Raw genomic sequence first — 21,409 nt, forward strand, 5'->3', positions numbered from 1 at the left:
ACTGGGAATTATTATTCCATTATTAAGCCTCATCTCTTTCTTGTGCCGCATACATCAGTATATATTATACATTCTATAAGTTTTGCATTTAAAATTAAAATTTTTTTTTACCTTTGTATATTGATCCTCAAGTCAGTGTATCTCCGATGAGGTGGGAGGTATTACAAGCTGATTCTTCACCTTATACTTAGGTATTTAAACGTCACCTGAGTATACACTGATGTCCTCTGATGTCACAGAGGAAGAGCGCATGCACTCGAAATGAGTCTGACTGCCGCTCTTTCCGTGTGTCATTTATCTGAATAAAGCTGCATAACATTGTAGTGCTGGACCCCCTGTTTATTCTTCAGTATTTCTGGGTGCCTTGCCAGGAACCGGTCCGAGCACCGAGTACGGTGAGCTGGACTTTGTTCTACATTACTATCCCCCCCATGTATTATCTCCTCCCCCAGTCTCATTACAGCCCCTCATGTACTATCCCACCAACGTACTATCCCATCTCCCAGTCTCATCACAGCTCCCTATGTACTATCCTTTCCCCCTAGTCTCATCACAGCCCCTTATGTACTATGTGCTCGCCAGTCTCATTACAGCCCCCCCCCCCCATGTACTATGCTCTCTTCAGTCTTATCAAAGCCCCTTATGTACTATTCCCCTCCCGCAGTCTTATCACAGTCCCATGTACTATTCCCTCCCACAGTTTCATCATAGTCCGCCATGTACTACATTCTATTCCAGTCTCATCACAGCTCTCCCCATGTACTATCATCTTTTCAAGTCTCATCACAGCCTCTCCATGTACCATACCTTCCACCAGCCTCACTGCCTTCCTCTTGAAGACAGGCACATCTTGAGGAATAATTTTTGTCCACTCACCACCACAACTACCTGTATGTAAGAGGTGTAAATGGGTGGGAGAGACTGTAAATGGCATTGCCTTCACTTAGCATACTTAGCGCAAAGTTAGTCACCGTGCCCTGCTCTCTGGCTACATCTACACCATTCAGCCTGTTCTGCTGATGATGGGGCTGATATAGAGTCTACAATTCTGCAAGAAATCTGAATTGTCCATGACTAAAAAGGCAAATTCATGTTATTAATGTGATTCCTCGCCCAGGCCTAGATAGACATGCTTCTTTTTCAGCCTTACAAACTATGTTACCAGGACAAACGTTATTACTAACTTTCCAGAAGCCAGAACGAGAAAGATACAATGATGCTTCTGTGTGTAGGTAGAGGAAGCACAGATAAAGAAATAATGCCAACACGTGACTTAACAGAACGTACCAAATGTTTATACTCTACTGCCAGACCCTCATCCTGTGTATATTCCAAGCTCTTGTCTTGAGGACCGAGCAAATTAAACCTGCGATAGCTAAGAAATTGGAAAGAGAAAAAGTAACGTAATCTGGTCATAAGAAGGATTGTAATGATATAGTAGGGTACATAAGCATCAGGCTGATTCAAAGAGGGTCTTACCCTTTGATGTCTGGAGGATTCCTGTTAAAAACAAATAAATAATGTTAAAAATAAATGTAGTGAACACATAAACCTGTAAGGCTGCTTTCACACTATGAGTATTCATCCGTTATTAAACATTCGTTTTCTGTATTGTATAATTAAAAAACGGATGTATAATAACTGATGAAATAACGGGTGCTAATGGCTAAATAATGATCTTCCAAATAACGTGCATATTCATCCGTTAAGACCCGTTATAACATCCTTCATGTACCGTTATTTCATGGCCGTTTTAACACCTCTGCCTACAGACTTCCACTACTCCCATCATGAAACAAACTTGTTTCCATGATGGGAGTAGTAGTCTCCCGGCTGGGGAGGCTACATTAGTGTTTGTACTACTACCCCCATCATGGAACAGAGACTGTTCCATGATGGAGGTTGTAGTACATGGGCTGAGGGATGATGCGATCAGAAAATATTAAACAGGGGAGCGGGCGGCATGCTGCGCTCCCCTGCGATGTACGGTGTATTTTTACTTTCACTTTTAAATTCCCCGCCGGGAGCCCTGAATGGCCACCACCGAGGAGACATTCAGGGCTCCCAGCAGGGTTTTTAAACTACTAATTTGACCCTCAAGTGTATGCCCCCCATGCATATTTATAATAATTCATTGGCCCCAGTGTGTTTATAATAATTCAATGGCCCCAGTGTGCTTATCCTTATCCCCTCCCCCCAGTGTCCTTATTTCCCCTCCAGCTGCCCGCGAGACATGCCGGGAACCAGCAGCAGTGAATGAATGAATGAAGCAGACATGTCCCACATGTAGGCTTCATTCATTCACCACCGCACTGCAAGGACATGTCTATTCTCTGCTGCTCATCTCCGTACCCGAATTTAAAAGTGAAAGTAAAAACACTCTATACATCGCAGGGGAGCGGAGCATGCCTCCCGCTCCCCTGTTTAATAACTTCTGATCACATCGGGTCTCAGAAGTGAGACCCGGTGCGATCAATCCCTCAGCCCCCGTATTACAACCCCCATCATGGAACAGAGTCTGCTCCACGATGGGGGTAGTAGTACAAACACTAATGTAGTCTCCCGCAACCAGGGAACTACTACTCCCATAATGGAAACAAGTCTGTTCCATGATGGGAGTAGTAGTAGTCCCTCAGCACTACAGGAGTCTGCTTATGTCACCTCTTCTAAGCATGTTCAGAAGTAATAACGGATATTATAGACCGGGTGCAAACGGATGACAATAAAGGCTCATCCGTTTGCCCTAGATTTCAATGTTAAAATTTTATTCCATTATTTTTGACGGAGGAATAATTGGGGCATGCGACGGTTTTTTCTTCCGTCACAAATAACGTCCGTTGTTCATAATGGGTGATAATGGCTAAAAAAATTCCATAGACATGAATGGGATTTTGTAACGGCCGTTGCCACATTTTGCCTCTTGAAAACGCCGTGGAGACAGCGAAAAATGTAGAGGCGGCAATTTAGTGTTTTAATTTGGCGTCAGTGTAGGAATGTTGGGTTGCTGCAGAGCCCTTGACTTTGAAGCTATACTGCTCTAATCCTATTTATACTATCCTACCTGACATCCTAATTTTAATCATCACCTTGCTGGGTTTATTTCTATTTTTAAGAGTATATATAATAAATGTTACATTTTAAAGGGGGATTAATTAGAGGTGTTCTTGCACCCCGGGCTACGGCCTTGGGGTTAGGAATTTAGTTTTTACTTTTGGCCTCAATAGCCCCCCTGGGGTTATTTTTGGAGTTTTGTCAGCACTAAATAAGCAATACATTTCTTGGAATGCTTTTTAAAGATATAAACAGATATACAACCAACACATCACAATGAAAAAAGTGACACATCTGGTGACATCACGGCCACGCCCCTCAATGCAAGTCTATGGGAGGGGGCGTGACTGCTGCAGAGCGAAAACAGCATTCGGGACATTTACTTCCGAACGCTGGCCAGTTGAGTACCCCTTTAAACAAAGAGTATCACGAGCAGTCAACTTATCAGAACATTTGATACTATGATTTGTAACCTTAATAATGAGGGTACATTAATATGGGCACAATAAACACTGTTCTGCAGACAGAAAATGTGGCAAAAAGAGTGTGGTGTCACTGCCTAAAAAGTGCGGATCTAAAAAGAAGTGACAATTGTAGAAGATTATGGGGACTTCCAGGCCCACCCTTACATGGGTGCATCTTGCATCTGTGTGAACGTACTTTAGTAAACAGTAGCAGAATTCAGTGGTTTTGGAAGACACATACTTATCTATTGAATAAGAGACCTTCATGTTTCCAAGTCCCTTTAAATTCACAAGAAATCTAAAAAAGGATACAAGGAAGCAATTAAATAAGGAATTTAATTGGTCACTTAATTTACCTATAGAAGTTTTCCAGGTATTTAACAATGATTGCCAGTTTAGAGGATAAGGTATCGATGTCTGATTATTGTGTGCCAACACCAGGTTGCACTATCGATCTGCTTTTCTGCAGAGCTATAGCTACATCACATGGCAGTGCCAAGGTATGGAAGCTTAGCTCCTATTGAAGTGTGAACTAAATCCCTGGAAAGATTAGTGGATCGGCAATAGGCTAAAAAGGTAAATACCAGCAGGCGACCCTCTGGTTCCATCCCATTACTCTGACTATAAATGTAAAATTGGACCCAGATTCTTAAACAACCCTGTACCCTATACACTTCACATGTACCCAGTTCAGTGGCTGTGATAATGGATGCTGAAAATAAAATAACCCACGACTCTTAACATCAATATCCGCTGTGACAAACATCTAGGGGGAGATTTATCATCGTTGCTTTAGTAAGCGAGTTCTGTAGGCATTTTTTTCATGCTTTTCCTTTTGCTTATGTGTGACATATTTATCATACTATCACAGAGGGTTGATAAATTTGGCTCACATAAGCAAAAAACAATAAATCACTTTTGAATACCATTTTTTTAGCACACATAAGCAAAAACCAATAAATAACTTCAGAAACACCAACTTGCAGGTTTGAAAAAAAAAATGTGTGATATATATATATATATATATATATATATATATATATGTTTATTACATTTTTCTTACCACTTTTTTTCCCCTAAATGTACTAACTAATTTTTATTTTTTTTACTTCTCATTTCAGACCCGTGTATCCTGTGGATTACTTTAGATTCGGAGGAGTACGATGACCAGCGTTTTTTTTGTTTTTTGTTTAATTTGAATAAAATGGTTAACGAGGGCTTTTGGGAGAGTGTTTTTTGGCAAAATTTTTTTTAAACATGTTGTGTTTTTTTTTATTTACTTGACAGGCTTAGTAGTGGAAGCCATCTTATAGAGGGAGTCCATTACTTAGCCAGGCTTAGCGTTAGCCACAAAAAACAGCGCTAACCCCCAAATATTACCCCGGTACCCACCGTCACAGGGGTGCCTGGAAGAGCTGGTACCAACAGGCACAGAGCGTCAAAAATGGCGCTCCTGGGCCTAGGCGGTAACAGGCTGGCGTTACTTAGGCTGGGGAGGGCCAGTAACAATGGACCTAGCTCCCCCTGGTAACGTCAGACTGTTGCTGCTTGGTTGGTATTTGGCTGAGACAAAAAATAGGGGGGGAACCCTATGCGTTTTTTGCATAAATAATTAAATATAAAAAAGAAAAAAAAAAAACCGATAGGGTTCCCCGTATTTTTATTTTCAGCCAAATACCAACCAAGCAGCAACAGCCTGACGTTACCAAGGTGGGCGAGGACCATTCTTACTGGCCCTCCCCAGCCTAAATAACGCCGGCCTGTTACCGCCTAGGCCCAGGAGCACCATTTTTGAAGCTCCGGGACGGTTGGTACCGACTCTTCCCGGCACCCCTGTGGCGGTGGGTACCGGGGTAATAATTGGGGGTTAGCGCTAGCTGTTTTGTGGCTAACGCTAAGCCCAAGCTTAGTAATGGACTTTGTCTTTTAGATAGCTTCCACTACTAAGCCTGTCAAGTAACTTAAAAAAACACAACATGTTTTAAAAAAAATGTATTCCAAAAAAAACACTCCCTAAAAAGCCCTCGTTAATCATTTTATTAACATTATACAGAAAGAAAAAAAAACCACTGGTCATCAACGCAGTCCACCGAATCCGAAGTAGTCCACAGAATGCACGGATCTGAAATGAGGAAAAAAATATATAAGTAAAATAGGTTAATACATTTGTCACCCGCCCGCGCATCTCCCGTGCCGCATGACTACAACTCCCACCATGTCCTTACTGTAAGGGCATGCTGGGAGTTGTAGTTGTGCGGCAGGTGACAAGCTTGTCACCTGCCCCGCTGCACAACTACAACTCCCAGCATGCCCTTACAGTAAGGACATGGTGGGAGTTGTAGTCATGTGGTGTGGGAGATGTGCAGGTGAGCGACAAGCTTGTCACCGGCCCCTGCTGCACAACTACAACTCCCAACATGCCTTTACTTTAAGAGCATGCTGGGAGTTGTAGTTCTGCAAGCCAGGGAAGCAGGCGGTAATGCGCTCCGCTTCCTGGCTGGTGGGGATCAGAAAATCATTGTAATTTCCCAGAAAATCATTGTAATTTCATATGTCACGGGACCTGGTACGAAATTAGAAATTACAGTAAACTCCACTGCACCATAGCAAAGGCAGCCTGGGCTGACATAACACTGCAGCCGCCCGTGACTCCCGCAGCCAGGAGCTGTCCTTGCCATCTCTCAGCGTGTACTGCAGTGCTGAGGGATGGCAGGGACGGCTCCTGCACATCTCCCAGCCCGTCTGCAGGAGTCCCTGGGCGGCTGCAGAGTGATGCCACCCCGGACCCCGCAGACAGAGCCGCGGAGTTTCTATATCTACTGTAATATCACATTTCCTGCCGGGTCCCGTGATTGGCTGCTCGGTCCTAGCCAATCACGTGACCCAGCGGGAAATGGAAAGAGATACTCGCTGGCGCCATTGTGGAGCTCGGGCAGGCATCACTCTGCAGCCGCCTCGGCTCCATCTGATTCCATCCCCCCTACTCTATCTAACTTAATGAGGGGACAGGGACACTGCTTTACATCCCCCCTTGTCTCCCGCCCGCGCCGCACATCTCTCGCCCGCTACAAGAATACAACTCCCAGCATGCCCTCATTGTAAGGGCATGCTGGGAGTTGTAGTCTTGTAGTGAGCGTGGGCGGGAGACAAGGGGGATGTAAAGCAGTGTCCCCATCCCCTCATTAAGTTAGATAGAGTAGGGGGGATGGCATCAGATGGAGCTCGGGCGGCTGCAGAGTGATGCCAGCCTGGGCTCCTTTTAACATATGACGGAGCCGCGGAATTTCTATATCCCATACTGTAAAATCAAATTTCCCGCCGGGTCCCGTGATTGGCTGCTCGGTCCCGGCCAATCACGGGACCCAGCGGGAAATGTGAAATTACAGTAGAGACTAGAAAAACTCAGCGGCTCCGAGGTATGTTAAAAGGAGCCCGGGCTGGCATCACTCTGCAGCTGCCCGGGCTCCGTCTGATTCTGACCCGCTTCCCTAACTTAATGACGGGGACACTGCTTTACATACCCCCCTTGTCTCCTACTCGCCCGCGCTGCACCGCACATCTTTCGCATGCTACCAACTACAAGAATACAATTTCCAGCATGCCCTCACTGTAAGAGCATGCTGGGAGTTGTAGTCTTGCAACAGTTAGCAGACAGATGGGAGATGTGCGGCGTGGGCGGGTGGGAGACAAGCGGGGAATGTAAATCAGTGTCCCCGTCATTAAGTTAGGGTAGCGGGTTAGAATCAGATGGAGCCCGGGCTCCTTTGTACAGTTGTTATGTCATATTTCCCGCTGGAGCTGTGATCACGGCTGCCAGCGGGAAATATAAAATTTGCTCTCAAAAGCCGTTTTGTAAGCCAGCTCTGGGCTGGCTTACATTTACAGAGTTTTTGAGGTGTTGCGACTTTTTGTGCGACTTTCTCACTTGATAAATCCCTGACCACTGCAAAGTGAAAAATGAAATTAACTTTAGTAAGCTCTTTTGTAGCTTTTTGCTTACAGCCAAAAGTCGCACGAAAATTTGCTTAGATGCACATGCGACTTTTTGTAAGCAAAAAAAGAGCTCTAAATGCCTTGATAAATCTCCCCACTAGTTCATTCTCTACTCACCTTGCCGCCAGAGAGAATTGTGTACTGGTTTTCAGCACCAAATGTTTCTTGCATGGAAAGATCATGATCGGTTGCTTATGTACAACAAATGACCTAACAGGGAAAATTTGTAGAAAAATGTTAAGTATTTAAATCAAAGCAATGACACAATTCCCACTTTTTATATTTACAAGAGGAGGTGTATAAACAACATCCTCCAAAAGAGAAACTGTATCCCATTGGTTGCTATTAAAACTCCTCTAAATTTCTGATAGAATTTTCCTGAGCAGTTTCGCTATTAACAGCAGCAGACATTTGCTTTACAGCAGCCACAGGGACCAAATGAAACTCTGTCTAAAAAAGACTCTGTGGTGATGATCTAGTCTTGTTTCATTTTACGTCTCTATTATACCCCGGTGAAGTTGAAGCGTATTGATGTTTTCTCCTCTGATGTCTGTTTTCGATGTTCAGTAGAGGTGCTGTGGAAATTCAGATTCCAGACTCCGTAGAAAGAATGGACATGTTCATTCCTTATGCAGAATCTGCACGGAAATGCATTGCAGTCTATGAGACACCGTTTTTTAGGCAGTCCTAGCTGTCGGCAGAATGTCCGTCTAGTGAAATACCAGCTGGACATTCCACCATGTAAATGGACCCTAATATAATGAGAGGACTACTGAAAAGTAGTCTGTACAGGACAAGAAGTCTGAAAATTTGTTGTTGTTTTTTCCGGAATTTAGATTGCAAAAGATACTTTTTTCACAATACATTTCCTGGAGTTTCAACCACTACATAAAATATATAAAGAATGTAAACAGCATATTAATTAACCCCTTCACGACCATGGACGTAAATGTACGTCCTGACTTGGCGGGACTTCCTGCACCAGGACGTACATTTATGTCCTGTGTGTGACCGCGAGCATCAGAACGGTGCTCACGTCATACACAACAGGTTCCGGCTGCTAGCAGCAGCCAGGGACCCGCCCGTAATGGCGGACATCCGCGATCGCGCGGATGTCTGCCATTAACCCCTCATTAACGTCATCTGCGGCATTGCGGTACTTTGATTGGATGATCGGATCGCCCGCAGCGCTGCCGCGACGATCCGATCATCCAGCATGGCGGCCGGAGGTCCCCTCACCTGACTCCAGCTGTCTCCCGGGGTCTTCTGCTCTGGTCTGCGATTGAGCAGACCAGAGCAGAAGATCACCGATAATACTGAGCAGTGCTGTGTCCTATACATAGCACTGCACAGTATTAGCAATCAAAGGATTGCTATAGATAGTCCCCTATAGGGACATAAAAAGTGTAAAAAAAAAAAAAAAAGTAGAAAAATGTAAAAATAAAAAGTGAAAAAAAAGGGAAAAATCCCCTCCCCCAATAAAAATGAAAATTGTCAGTTTTTCCCATTTTACCCCCAAAAAGCGTAAAATATTTTTTTTAATAAACATATTTGGTATCGCCGCGTGCGTAAATGTCAGATCTATCAAAGTATAATGTTAATGATCCGGTACAGTGAATGACGTAAATGTAAAAAATGAAAAAAAATCCAAAAATGCTGCTTTTTTTGTCACCTTTTATTTAAAAAAATTAATAAAAAATGATCTAAAAGTTTATATATGCAAATGTGGTATCTAAAAAAAGTACAGATGACGGCGCATAAAATTAGCCCTCATACCGCCCTATATACGGAAAAATTTAAAAGTTATAGGTGGTCAAAATGGGGCGATTTTAGATTTCTGATTTTGTACAAAAAGTTTTAGATTTAGATTAGATAAAAGTATCTAGCCATGGGTATCATTTTAATCGTATTGACCCACAGAATAAAGAACACATATCATTTTTACTGTAAATTGTACAGTGTGAAAACGAACCCCTCCAAAATGTGCAAAATTTTGGTTTTAATTAAAATTTGTGCCCTAAATTTTTTTTGGGGGGTTTGCCGTACATTTTATGGTAAAATGAGAGGTTTCATTACAAAATACAATTGGTCACGCTATAAACAAGCCCTTATATGGGTCTGTAGATGGAAATATAAAAGAGTTATGGATTTTAGAAGGCAAGGAGGAAAAAACGAAAACGCAAATATAAAATTGGCCTGGTCCTTAAGGGGAAAATGGGTTTGGTCATTAAAGGGTTAAGGACCAAACAACAAGATTTGAAAATACAGAAATCCACTGGCTGGGTTTACACACTGTAAAATGAAAACAAAACTACTACATGAATAGATCTACCGTATATACTCGAGTATAAGCCGAGTTTTTCAGCACGATTTTTCGTGCTGAAAACACCCCCCTCGGCTTATACTCGAGTGAACTCCCCCACCCGCAGTGGTCTTCAACCTGCGGACTTCCAGAGGTTTCAAAACTACAACTCCCAGCAAGCCAGGGCAGCCATCGGCTGTCCGGGCTTGCTGGGAGTTGTAGTTTTGAAACCTCCGGAGGTCCGCAGGTTGAAGACCACTGCGGCCTTCAACATCATCCAGCCCCCTCTCACCCCCTTTAGTTCTGAGTACTCACCTCCGCTCGGCGCTGGTCCGGTGGTCGTCCGGTGGGATAGTGGTTCCGGGCTGCTATCTTCACCGGGGAGGCCTCTTCTAAGCGCTTCGGGCCCGGCCTCAGAATAGTCACGTTGCCTTGACAACGACGCAGATGCGTCGTTGTCAAGGCAACGGCTCTATTCCGGGCCGGAAGCGCGGAGAAGAGGCGCCCCCGGTGAAGATAGCAGCCCGAAACCACTATCCCACCGGACCACCTCCTCACCGGACAGCCCTGCAGGACCGGACCAGCGCCGAGCGGAGGTGAGTACTCAGAACTAAAGGGGGTGAGAGGGGGCTGGATGATGTTGAAGGCCGCAGTGGTCTTCAACCTGCGGACCTCCGGAGGTTTCAAAACTACAACTCCCAGCAAGTCCGGACAGCCGATGGCTGCCCGGGCTTGCTGGGAGTTGTAGTTTTGAAACCTCTGGAGGTCCGCAGGTTGAAGACCACTGAGGGCGAATGATGAGAAGAGGATGATGAAGGGGGGGTGTGGGGATGATGAAGGGGGGTGGGGATGATGACAAGGGGATGATGAAGGGGGGGTGTGGGATGATTACAAGGGGATGATGAAGGGGGGATGTGTGGGATGATAAGGGGATGATGAAGGGGGGATTTGTGGGATGATAAGGGGATGATGAAGGGGGGATGTGTGGGATGATGACAAGGGGATGATGAAGGGGGGGATGTGTGGGATGATAAGGGGATGATGAAGGGGGGGATGTGTGGGATGATAAGGGGATGATGAAGGGGGGGATGTGTGGGATGATGACAAGGGGATGATGATGAGGATGTTAATGACGGGTCTGGATGATGACAGGGGGGGATGAGGTATTTCCCACCCTAGGCTTATACTCGAGTCAATAACTTTTCCTGGGATTTTGGGTTGAAATTAGGGGTCTCGGCTTATACTCGGGTCGGCTTATACTCGAGTATATACGGTAATAATGTGTTCCATTAAAACCTATAAAAACTACAGTAATTCTAATGTAGTTTTTACATACAGTATTTGCACAGACAGCTGCTTTTCATAGACTTTAATGGAACACATTCGATTTAAAAAACTGCAGCTTTTTAAACCTTATTTTACTGTAGTTTTATTTATTTTTCACTTTAACTGTGTGAACCCAGCCAAAGGGTATATTTACACAGGAATTGTTATTTGTAGCAATTTTCATAAAATTACAAAAGCATCTCATATAGTATTTTACCTGCCACTGTACTTACTTTATCATTATTTATTTATTATTTATTTTACTACTTCAGACTACGAAAGGATAATGCAGAGCTAACAGTAAATAAATGGCATACTAGGATTGCTCAACTTCTATTGGTTAAGGATGACTTCTACTGGCTAGCGACAATAGCTTAGCTTTACCTCTGTAGAAGACACAAGAGCATTTCAAGCAGTCTTTTCTGTAGTTCTGGAGGGTCAGTTTTCAGGGGGTCGCCTTCATAAGATACTTGCGCTGAAAGTTCACTAAGATTACGCAGGATACGCTTCAACTGGAAAAACACTTCCACTGTCTTTGTCACCCTGAATTACAAATAGAAAGAGCTTCTAAAAGGTTTCAAAAGATAGTTATTCATTTAGCAAAAGTTTAAACCCTGATGAACCCCATCTATTTTTTTTTGCGTGAAACCTGTTGGGATTTCAGATTTTTTGTATATATCAGTTTTGATATGTATCGCATATACACTATAAGAGTAGCTCCCACCATCCTTTCTTTTTTTATCTGTCCCTGCCTATTGCCCATCTATCCCTAACCCCCTCCCTGCCTTTTAATTTTTTTTAACTATCTGTGAAATGGCATTTTGTCTGCCTGGTAGTGTGCTCACTTACCAGGCAGACTTCCCCAGCAGGTGCAACGTCACTGATGCCTGCTGGGGGGGATGACTTCCTCCCTTAGCTCATCTATACAGGGTGCCTCCAGCTGTTTCACCAATACAACTCCCAGCTTGCCCTGACATCTACTGTCAGGGCATGCTGGGAGTTGTAGTGGTGAAACAATTGGAGGCACCACCCTATGTTAAGAACAAAAACATTGCTATGGCCATGGCGCTGTAAGTACTACAACATATATATATATATAAAAAAAAAAAAGGTTTGGTGACAGTGCCCATTTAAGGACATTGCAGGTGAGACTAGAGTCTGCATGCCGTGTATCAAGTACCATATTTTTTTGTGTGGAAACAAATTACTAGAATATAGTATCTTCTATCTGCACAGGTTCTGATGTGCGCACACAAACACACATACATATATATGACATACACACAAACATTGACTGTCCCAGTAAAGCCATCATAGAATAGATAGACTGGGAACAGGGGATTTAAATTTACCTTGCTACCTAGTAGCTAATAACCTACTGTGATCTAGTATTTTGCCTTTCCTTAGGGATATTTCAAGTGGCTGGTGTACTACAGTGATTTATCTGTGTTAAAGGGGTACTCGCCCCTAGACATCTTACACCCTATCGAAAGGATAGGGCATAGCATGTCTGATCGTGGGGGGGCCCACTGCTGGGACCACCACGATCTCCCTGCCGCACTGAAGGCTTGTAACGTCACGGCCACGCCCCTCGTAACGGCCGTGATGCCCCCTCCCATAGACTTGCATTGAGAGGGAGGGTGTTATGTCACGAGGGTGTGTGTCCGTAACGTCAGCACCGCATCGCTAGTCATAAGGCACGGAGCGAACTTCGCTCTGTGAACCTTATGACTGCGGTGCCGCAGCAGAGATTGCAGGGGTCCCCAGTGGCAGTACCCTCGCGATCATACATCTTATCCCCTATCCTTTAGATAGGGGATAAAATGTCTAGGGGCAGAGTACTCCTTTAAGTCTTTATTTGTGTTAGCTAGGACTTCTAGATATTTTACTACAACTAGATATGTTACCAAGATGATTTACAGATATGCTCTATAGAGGGCACAAACCCCCCCATTGCTCATAGTCATATTACTTACTACTGGAAATCTGAAACACCAGTGTAAGGTTATTGGCCCTTTGCTCCAGTGGGGGTCCTACTCTTGGCACCCTTAACATCAGTGATTCGAAGAGGCCCTAGCCCTTTTACATTGCTGCAGTCTCTTCAATGTTTGCCAGTGCTTCTACCCGCATCGCTTTACTATATGTAGTGGCAGTGCATGATACTTCAGCATTACCCTGTTCAGTTGAGTGGGACAAAACTGCAGTACCTTGCACTGCCACTAGTAATACTGCAGTACAGCAATTAAGGTATAAGCGCGGTTGATGAGGCTACAGCACTGTAATCTAATATTGATGGACAATGCGATTGACAAGCAATTTTGAAAGGCTAACAAAAAGTCCACAATAGTCCACAAAAGCCTGTGTGCCTATATCAATACAGTATACCTATATTAACTGAACTCAATTAATTAAACAGGACCTCTAGGTGCACTATGCAAATTGGTGGATTGTGTGGACCAAAATTAGAATAAATGTAGTGTGAGAAATAGGAAAAGTAGTATGATGGAGTAAAATAGAATATCCAATAAGTGGGGAATCTAGTATAAATATCTTTAAAAAAATATATTAAATACTATATAATTAATATCCAGCAATCACATGAAATAATAGTAGTCCAACAAGTAAAAAGGAGATTTTTTGTACTCACCGTAAAATCTCTTTCTCCTAGCCTTCATCAGGGGACACAGAGACCATGGGTATTATCCTGCTGCCACTAGGAGGCTGACACTAGGCAAAAAAAGAAGTTGGCTCTTCCCAGCAGGATATAACTGCCCACAGGCACAGAGCTAATCAGTTGTGTCACAAGTAGGAGAAGTCAAACCACAAAAGGAGAAAAATTCCGAAGGACACATGAAAAGAATAAAAGGCAACAAACAACCTGACCAGGAACCATAAATGGGTGGGTGCTGTGTCCCCCAATGAAGGCTACGGGAAAGAGATCTCCTTTTTTCGATCGCCTCATTGGGGGACACCGAGACCATGGGACGTCCCGAAGCAGTCCCTGGGGTGGGAAAAACAACCGCCAGAGAAGGGAAGGTCAGGCCAGAGACTGAGCCGTAACCAGTCCCCCAAGACAGTGGTCGAGGCTCAGAGAAAACCGGAACCTGGCTACCAACCACCAAGCCGCCCCCGCAAAACATGTGGGGCGAAGCAGGACCCACAAGTAAGGAATTGAGCAGAGACTGGGGTCCGACAGTCAACTAAAAGACAACAAATGGTCGCCTTGGAGGCCTGCTGGGCCAAACCTGTCCTGGCAGGAGAGCAGAAAATACCCCTGATTAAAGGAACCACAGAGGCCTGGCCTAAACATGGGAGAGAGAGATAACAGATTTGGCGAAGCAAGACAAACATGGCGTGGAAATGCCACTTCCAGAAGAGAAACATGCCCGGGAGGCATGAAGGGAGAGCCCTGACAGAAGGCAAAGCAACTGTAGGACAGAGGCTGAGGAGAGAGAACGATAGAAAAACAGCTGAGCACACTCAGCAAGAAGGCAAGACTCAGAAGGAAGATACCAGGGTCGCTAGAATGGGACAAGGCAGAAACAAAATTCATGGACAGCCCCGAGCGCCTGAAGAAAACAGCCAGAAAGAAGGCTAGGGCAAGATGTACCCGCTGAACACCCGAACCAAGAGGTTGAAACACAAATCCTCAATCCTAGACCACACAGAGGAGAACTCAAGAGTATGCCGCACAGCCACGAAAGTGGGAAATAACATGCGACAAAGTGGACCACACACATGGAGACGCCCGAAACAGCCAGACTGCGCAACCAAGCCCCTAACCCAGATACCCTATGATCCAGCCCCTCCGGAGGAACGCAAATAGACCGGAGGGAAGGAGCAGAGCCATCCAGAACACTGGAGCAGCTGCCTAGAGAAACTCATGTCCAGGAAGAAAAAGGAGGGACCCCTGAGTCCCAACCAGTAGAGACAGAGAACCCAAAGCCAGAGCGAACTCTTCGGTTGAGCACCCAGACCGGGGCAGGACATGGAGCGTCGAGTAAAGACCGCCGCTGCGGAGAAACAGAGAAGAAGAGTAGGACTGGAACCCTGCCAAGGCCAGAGACGAACTCCCAGGATGGTGGAAGCTCCAGGAACAACCCCTCCGGAGCACAAGGAATGGAAAGGCCACCTGGCAGAGAGCCCAAGGCAAGAAGAGCCTGAAAGGGCAATGGACCAAGGGAGATGGACCAGAACGACTCCGGGGCCGCCAGGGAAGAGTGACCCAACCCAGGGGATAATCGCAGCCAGGAGAAAAAGGCACTGCCACCCCTGAGGCAACCATGCCACAGCACTCAACACAAAAAAATAGGATATAGGCAAGGTCGTGCAAGCAGGGGATTCCAATGCAGAAACGGATTGGATGACCGAGTGTGTAACATCCAGAACGAGAGGAAGACCAAGGGGACCCAGCGAGATGTCAACCAAACCGAAGTAACAAGGCGATGACATGACCAAGGCGGGAAGGTGTCTGCCCAGACTGGAGGGCATGCACAGGACAAAGACCCACTCCGAAAAAAAAGGGGGAACCTGCTGAGACTGCCGAGGAGACCTGGAGAGCCTGAGTCGACCTGAACAGAGAGGTCGGAAGGGAAAGGCCTAGAGACACCCTAAGCAGAAAGATTGCTGGAGAGTAAGAGCAGAGTCCTCACATCCAGAAGGAAGTACAGGGACCACCAGGATGGCTGCCAAGCAAGACATACCCATACAGGGAGAAAGAGAGAGAGTAATGCAAGGGGCTGGAGAAACCAGGGCATGGACCTGGCAAGAATCTACCGGACCTCACCCAGAGGAAGAGGGGAGAAAACATGAACTGTCCTGGCCAGAGCAACCAGTGCCCCTGAGAAAACTAGGGCGGCTACAGCTGCAACAAAACTATATCTAGCGTAACCACGTCAAAAGAAGGGAGAGAACGAGCGTATGAGTGAAATAAAGACACCCTCCGACACAGGGAGGTCGGAGGGCAACGGCTGCAAAGGCAAGAAGCAGGAGCCGTACAAGGGCCATACAACCCCTCAGAAGAAGGGGGAGTGCGAAGGCTGAATCTCAATAAAAGACACCCAACTAAGCTACACCCAAGCTGGTAGCGGAAGGGTTAAACGAGATGGCTGAGCCAGTCACAGGAGGAAGTACAGAAGACTGACAGCACCTAGAAAGGAAGGAGAAATGCAAGGACCTCCTGTGAAAAAAGCGTAGATCTAGGAAACTCCACCCAAACACCATGGGGGTGCCATGACGGTCTGAGTAACGCTAAGCCTTCCCTTGGAGGTTAAAGCAGTACATAGCTGGACCACTAATACCACCTGTCCAAGGAAAAAAAGATGAGACAATAGATTAGTCCAGTGCACAATCCAGCAATTTTGCAACTGTGCGTGGGGAATGTAACCTCGGAAGGGCCAGAGTTGGAACTCTGGACATGACCACACCTCAGCAATGGCAGGGACACTGCAAACAACCCCATCCAAAAGGAGAGAGAAGAAATGGCTGCAACAGCCAGAGCAGGGTCCCCACCAGTGACCCTGTGCTGAGTGAACTACAGCAAGAAACAGGGGGGATAAAAAAGAGGTGGGTGCCATTTCAGAGAACGCCCTGAGAATACGCAAGGTCACCACCAAATCCCTTGAACTAAAAACAGGATCGACCGCAAACCAATGTGACATCGCACATGCTGCTGCTATAGAAGATCCATGCACCCGCAGGGATACGATATTTGGTTGTCACCCACCGGAAGCAGGGTCCGGAGTCCAGCCATAAATGTGGTGGAAAGCACGCTCCCTTGGACATTGGGAAAACCTGGGTGCATGGAGGCGCACCCTTCTCACCACACCTGCATGCCGTGGAGCACCAGGACTGCAGCCGTGGATGCAGCAGATAGCACGTCCCCTAAGGGCATGGCAGAGGGCGGAAGGACAACGGCCAACTCTGACAGATAGCAGGGTACCGAAACTGCAACCACAGACGCGGCAGACGTCGTAATGACTCAATGACACTCCCCATGCAAACATGCAGGGAACATCCATGCAGCCGTTGTCCTTTGTGGAATCCAAATCCCAAAAGATTCTAGTGATGCAAGGCAACGGCGTTAACCACTGAGCCACTGTGCAGCCCCTTGGGAGTAACGCAGGTTACTGTCCCAAAGACTGAACCTTCGGCAAAACTTCATACCCCAGTGAAGGCAACCATGAGGCGCAAGGGAAAACAATAAAACAAAAAAGATCACTCTGGAACAGGGGCTAAACAACCATTGCGGACTCTAGGTCCACAGCATATGTGAGCCTGATAAAACAATGCACATGGCTGGTGCCACAATACACGGATAAAAGGTCAAACAGTCCAAAATGTGGGGTGCACTGAAGCCGCAGAAACAGGACTATTTGTCACCCGCAAGGGCGAACGGAAGCAAAAAGACAAAAAAATCCCTTCAATATATGGTTCCCGAATCGGGGACATATCAGATATTAAACTGATAAGACAGATACCACACTTGATCTTATCCGATAATCGGAAAAAATGCCCTAAAGGCATACTAGAAAGGCAGGGGATCTGAGGAAAAAAACTCCAAACTGAATAACAATTAGGAGTAAAGGGAAGGAACATAGAAAAAATATGTAGCTGTAATAACATTTGAACACTAGATGGGAGCCTAGTACTTCCCCAGAGAGAGATAGAAACAGTGCTGCAGCAATGTAGCTATGCAACCACTAGAGGGTGCAGAGCGCTCGTAAGAGCGGCCAGAACCACCTCATGCCCAGCTGCGACCACCGCTTGTGGCCCGGAGACAAGTAATACCGCCGCCAGCGCAGAGGATGGGTGAGTCAGAGACCCATTAACCCTTAAAGAGCCAGGTAGGAAAAGGCCCCTGAGTGTGTCTTTCCCCAAAGAACGAGGCCCCCCCACCCAGGGAAGTGAGCTCTGCCAAAGGAGAAAAGGTCCATGGGGGAGGGGGGGTTAGGGCATACTTACCCACGGGGAACATACTTACCCACGGGGAGTATACTTACCCACAGGGAGCATACTCACCAACAAAGTCTTCGACCAGCCAGGGCCACCTTAAGCCAGCTCAGTTGGCAAACAGGGGCAAATGGGGGACCCGGACCCAAGGTACCCCGCCAGGCATTGTTTGTTGGCGAGGTGGAGTTGACTGCCCATCCAGCAATGCACCGTGCCCCTAGCTCACAGGTGGGGGATCAGGCAGCGCCATGCTCTAGTCGCCCCACGCTAGAGAAAACAACAAAGGAAAGAAAAACTAAACTTTGAAACTAGGAAAAAAACAAAGAAATAAGACCAGGTCTGGAGAGAGCACCAGACCTGTGTCTGCCTCCTACGGACACTAAGCTAAAACTGATTAGCTCTGTGCCTGTGGGTTGGTATATCCTGCTGGGAGGAGCCAACTTCTTTTTTTGCCTAGTGTCAGCCTCCTAGTAGCAGCAGCATAATACCCATGGTCTCTGTGTCCCCCAATGAGGAAACCGAGAAATAGTAGTTAGCATACGTTATATGTGTACTGTATGTCATGCTATGTGCATGAAATGTTGTAGTCCATTGTAGATCCATTGTAGTCCATTCTGTTGTAGATCAGAACCTATGGATGGATAAAGGGAGCTTGCTTCTCCTTTGCAAGCAATAGCGATGTGCGCTGTGAAATAGAAAGTAACAATGTATCAGTCTGTTTCACTGGTTTCCTGTGGAAAAGAACAGTGGCGCTCGGCAGCGCTGTAGGTACACATCATAGGTAGCTCTGCAATCTTTCTTGCCCAGATGGTACCGGACCGCTTGGAGGATGTAGGTCTATGGAAAGTCTCACAGGTAAATTAAAAGTGGAATGTGCATGAATTTAAATTAAATGGTAGCTTTATATTAGTGTCACATATGTTTGCTGGTTAGCATATGTGAAACTAATATAAAGCTTCCATTTATTTTAAATTCATGCACATTCCACTTTTAATTTACTAATTCTGGATCCAAGCGATATCTCAATTGTGAAGAACCCAGACCAGGTTTTCAGAATAACCCTTACAAAGACTAATTAAGGGAGAAGGAAATAAAAAGCCAGACATCCCTATGGGAAGGACATATTATAATAATCGCTACTGAAGAAGGGGACACCACCGCCCCAAAACGCGTTAAGCTACATACATCTACCAACCAAGTACCCAAACTACAGCACGATTGAAAACTTTGCACTTTTACTAATCACTCCAAGTTCTGAGCGTGCGCTCCATTGTCCACACAGGTAGCTGGCTCGCCCGTACTGTAGGATTCAGGGCTATAGCCAGCACCACAATACTACAGACTGAACGGTAACCAAGGATTGGGTAATAGGTACATAGTATCAACCATCCGTACTATCTTACCTGTGATATAAGAACATTGCAATGGCCCCGTGCCATCCGGGCAAAGTAAGCACAGTGGTATAAACTATTGATACCTACAGCGCTGCCAAGTGCCACTGTTTTCTTCCCTTAGGAGATCCTCATAATTTACCATCATTCTTACCCCCTGTAGCAGGAGATTATGAGTATAGTTGTACAAACTATTAGTATCTACAGCGCTGCCGAGCGCCACTGCCTTTTTTCCATAGGAGACCTGAAAAAACTCACCATCGCTCTTTCCCACTACAGCTGGGATTATAAATACAGTGGTACAAATTCTTGGTATCTACAGCGCTGCTGAGTGCCACTGTTTTCTTTCATTAGGGGACCTATGAGACTTACCATTGCTCTTTCCCCCTGTAGCGGAGATCACAGGTTTTGAGACATACATCCTCCAAGTGGTCCGATGCCATCCGGGCCAGAAAGATTGCAGAACTACCCACAATTTGTACTTACAGCGCTGCCAAGCGCCACTGTTCTTTTCCGCAGGAAACCAGTCAAACAGACTGATACATTATTACTTTCTATTTCACAGTGCACATCGCTATTGCTTGCAGAGGAGAAGCAAGCTCCCTTTATCCATCCATAGGTCCTATCTCATTTTGTTTTTACAGGAGAATATGGACTACAACATTTCATGCACATAGCATACGTTATATGTGTCATGCTAACTACTATTTTACTTGTTGGGATATTTTTAAATATATATATTTTTAAGATTTTGAAACTAGATTCCCCACTTATTGGATATTCTATTTTACTTCATCCTACTACTTTTCCTATTTCTCACACTACATTTATTCTATTTTTGATCCAAACATTCCATCAATTAGCATACTGCACCTAGAGGTCCAGTTTAATTAATTGAGCTCAATCTAAGTCTACGAAAATAAAAAAAATCTGATAGAGGAGAAAACCAGACAACAAAAGGGGTTATGTTTTTCCACTTGCCAGCTTTCAAGCTCCTTGAGACAAGTGTTTGTGGAAGCTCCAATACAGGATAATCTTTGCCTCTGAAGCCAAGCCGACAATTCTTGCTGTAGAAAACCAAGAAGGGTCTCGCACAGTCCTAGGAGTTGTTTTACCAGGTCAAGTATTTCCTTTTGTTTAAAACAAAATGAAGAATAATTAATTGTAGCAACAAAGATGTTTATCTAGTGTACAGTTTTCTAGGTTACAAAGATGTATATCTTTTAAATTAGATTTCATACATAGATCTATGAGCGATGAAGGGACCTATGAGGTCTTGAAAGCTTGCAATCTACAGGGTGGGCCATTTATATGGATACACCTTAATAAAATGGGAATGGTTGGTGATATTAACTTCCTGTTTGTGGCACATTAGTATATGTGTGGGGGGAAACTTTTCAAGATGGGTGGTGACCATGGCAGCCATTTTGAAGTCGGCCATTTTGAATCCAACTTTTGTTTTTTCAATAGGAAGAGGGCCATGTGACACATCAAACTTATTGGGAATTTCACAAGAAAAACAATAATGTGTTTGGTTTTAACGTAACTTTATTCTTTCATGAGTTATTTACAAGTTTCTGACCACTTTTAAAATGTGTTCAATGTGCTGCCCATTGTGTTGGATTGTCAATGCAACCCTCTTCTCCCACTCTTCACACACTGATAGCAACACCGCAGGAGAAATGCTAGCACAGGCTTCCAGTATCCGTATTTTCAGGTGCTGCACATTTTGTATCTTCACATCATAGACAATTGCCTTCAGATGACCCCAAAGATAAAAGTCTAAGGGGGTCAGATCGGGAGACCTTGGGGGCCATTCAACTGGCCCACGACAACCAATCCACTTTCCAGGAAACTGTTCATCTAGGAATGCTCGGACCTGACACCCATAATGTGGTGGTCACCATCTTGCTGGAAAAACTCAGGGAACG

At 45.3% G+C, this 21,409-nt stretch overlaps 1 protein-coding gene and 1 pseudogene across 5 annotated transcripts in view; both read right to left on the reverse strand.

Annotated features, from left to right (window-relative positions):
* Positions 1-21,409, reverse strand: part of STAT2 (signal transducer and activator of transcription 2) — a 144,439-nt gene that overhangs the window by 61,450 nt on the left and 61,580 nt on the right. For all 5 annotated transcript variants that reach the window (XM_056562377.1, XM_056562375.1, XM_056562376.1 and 2 more), the window contains exons 8-13: positions 20,460-20,608; positions 11,521-11,679; positions 7,626-7,718; positions 3,757-3,813; positions 1,480-1,500; positions 1,288-1,375 (exon numbers count right to left, since the gene is read on the reverse strand). In XM_056562377.1, the coding sequence (XP_056418352.1) occupies positions 1,288-1,375; positions 1,480-1,500; positions 3,757-3,813; positions 7,626-7,718; positions 11,521-11,679; positions 20,460-20,608 (567 nt within the window). The remainder of the gene's footprint in view (positions 1-1,287; positions 1,376-1,479; positions 1,501-3,756; positions 3,814-7,625; positions 7,719-11,520; positions 11,680-20,459; positions 20,609-21,409) is intronic.
* Positions 17,477-17,653, reverse strand: LOC130360115 (U2 spliceosomal RNA; annotated as a pseudogene).

This window comes from Hyla sarda, chromosome 2 (assembly GCF_029499605.1).
Source record: "Hyla sarda isolate aHylSar1 chromosome 2, aHylSar1.hap1, whole genome shotgun sequence".
NCBI classification, from domain to species: domain Eukaryota; kingdom Metazoa; phylum Chordata; class Amphibia; order Anura; family Hylidae; genus Hyla; species Hyla sarda.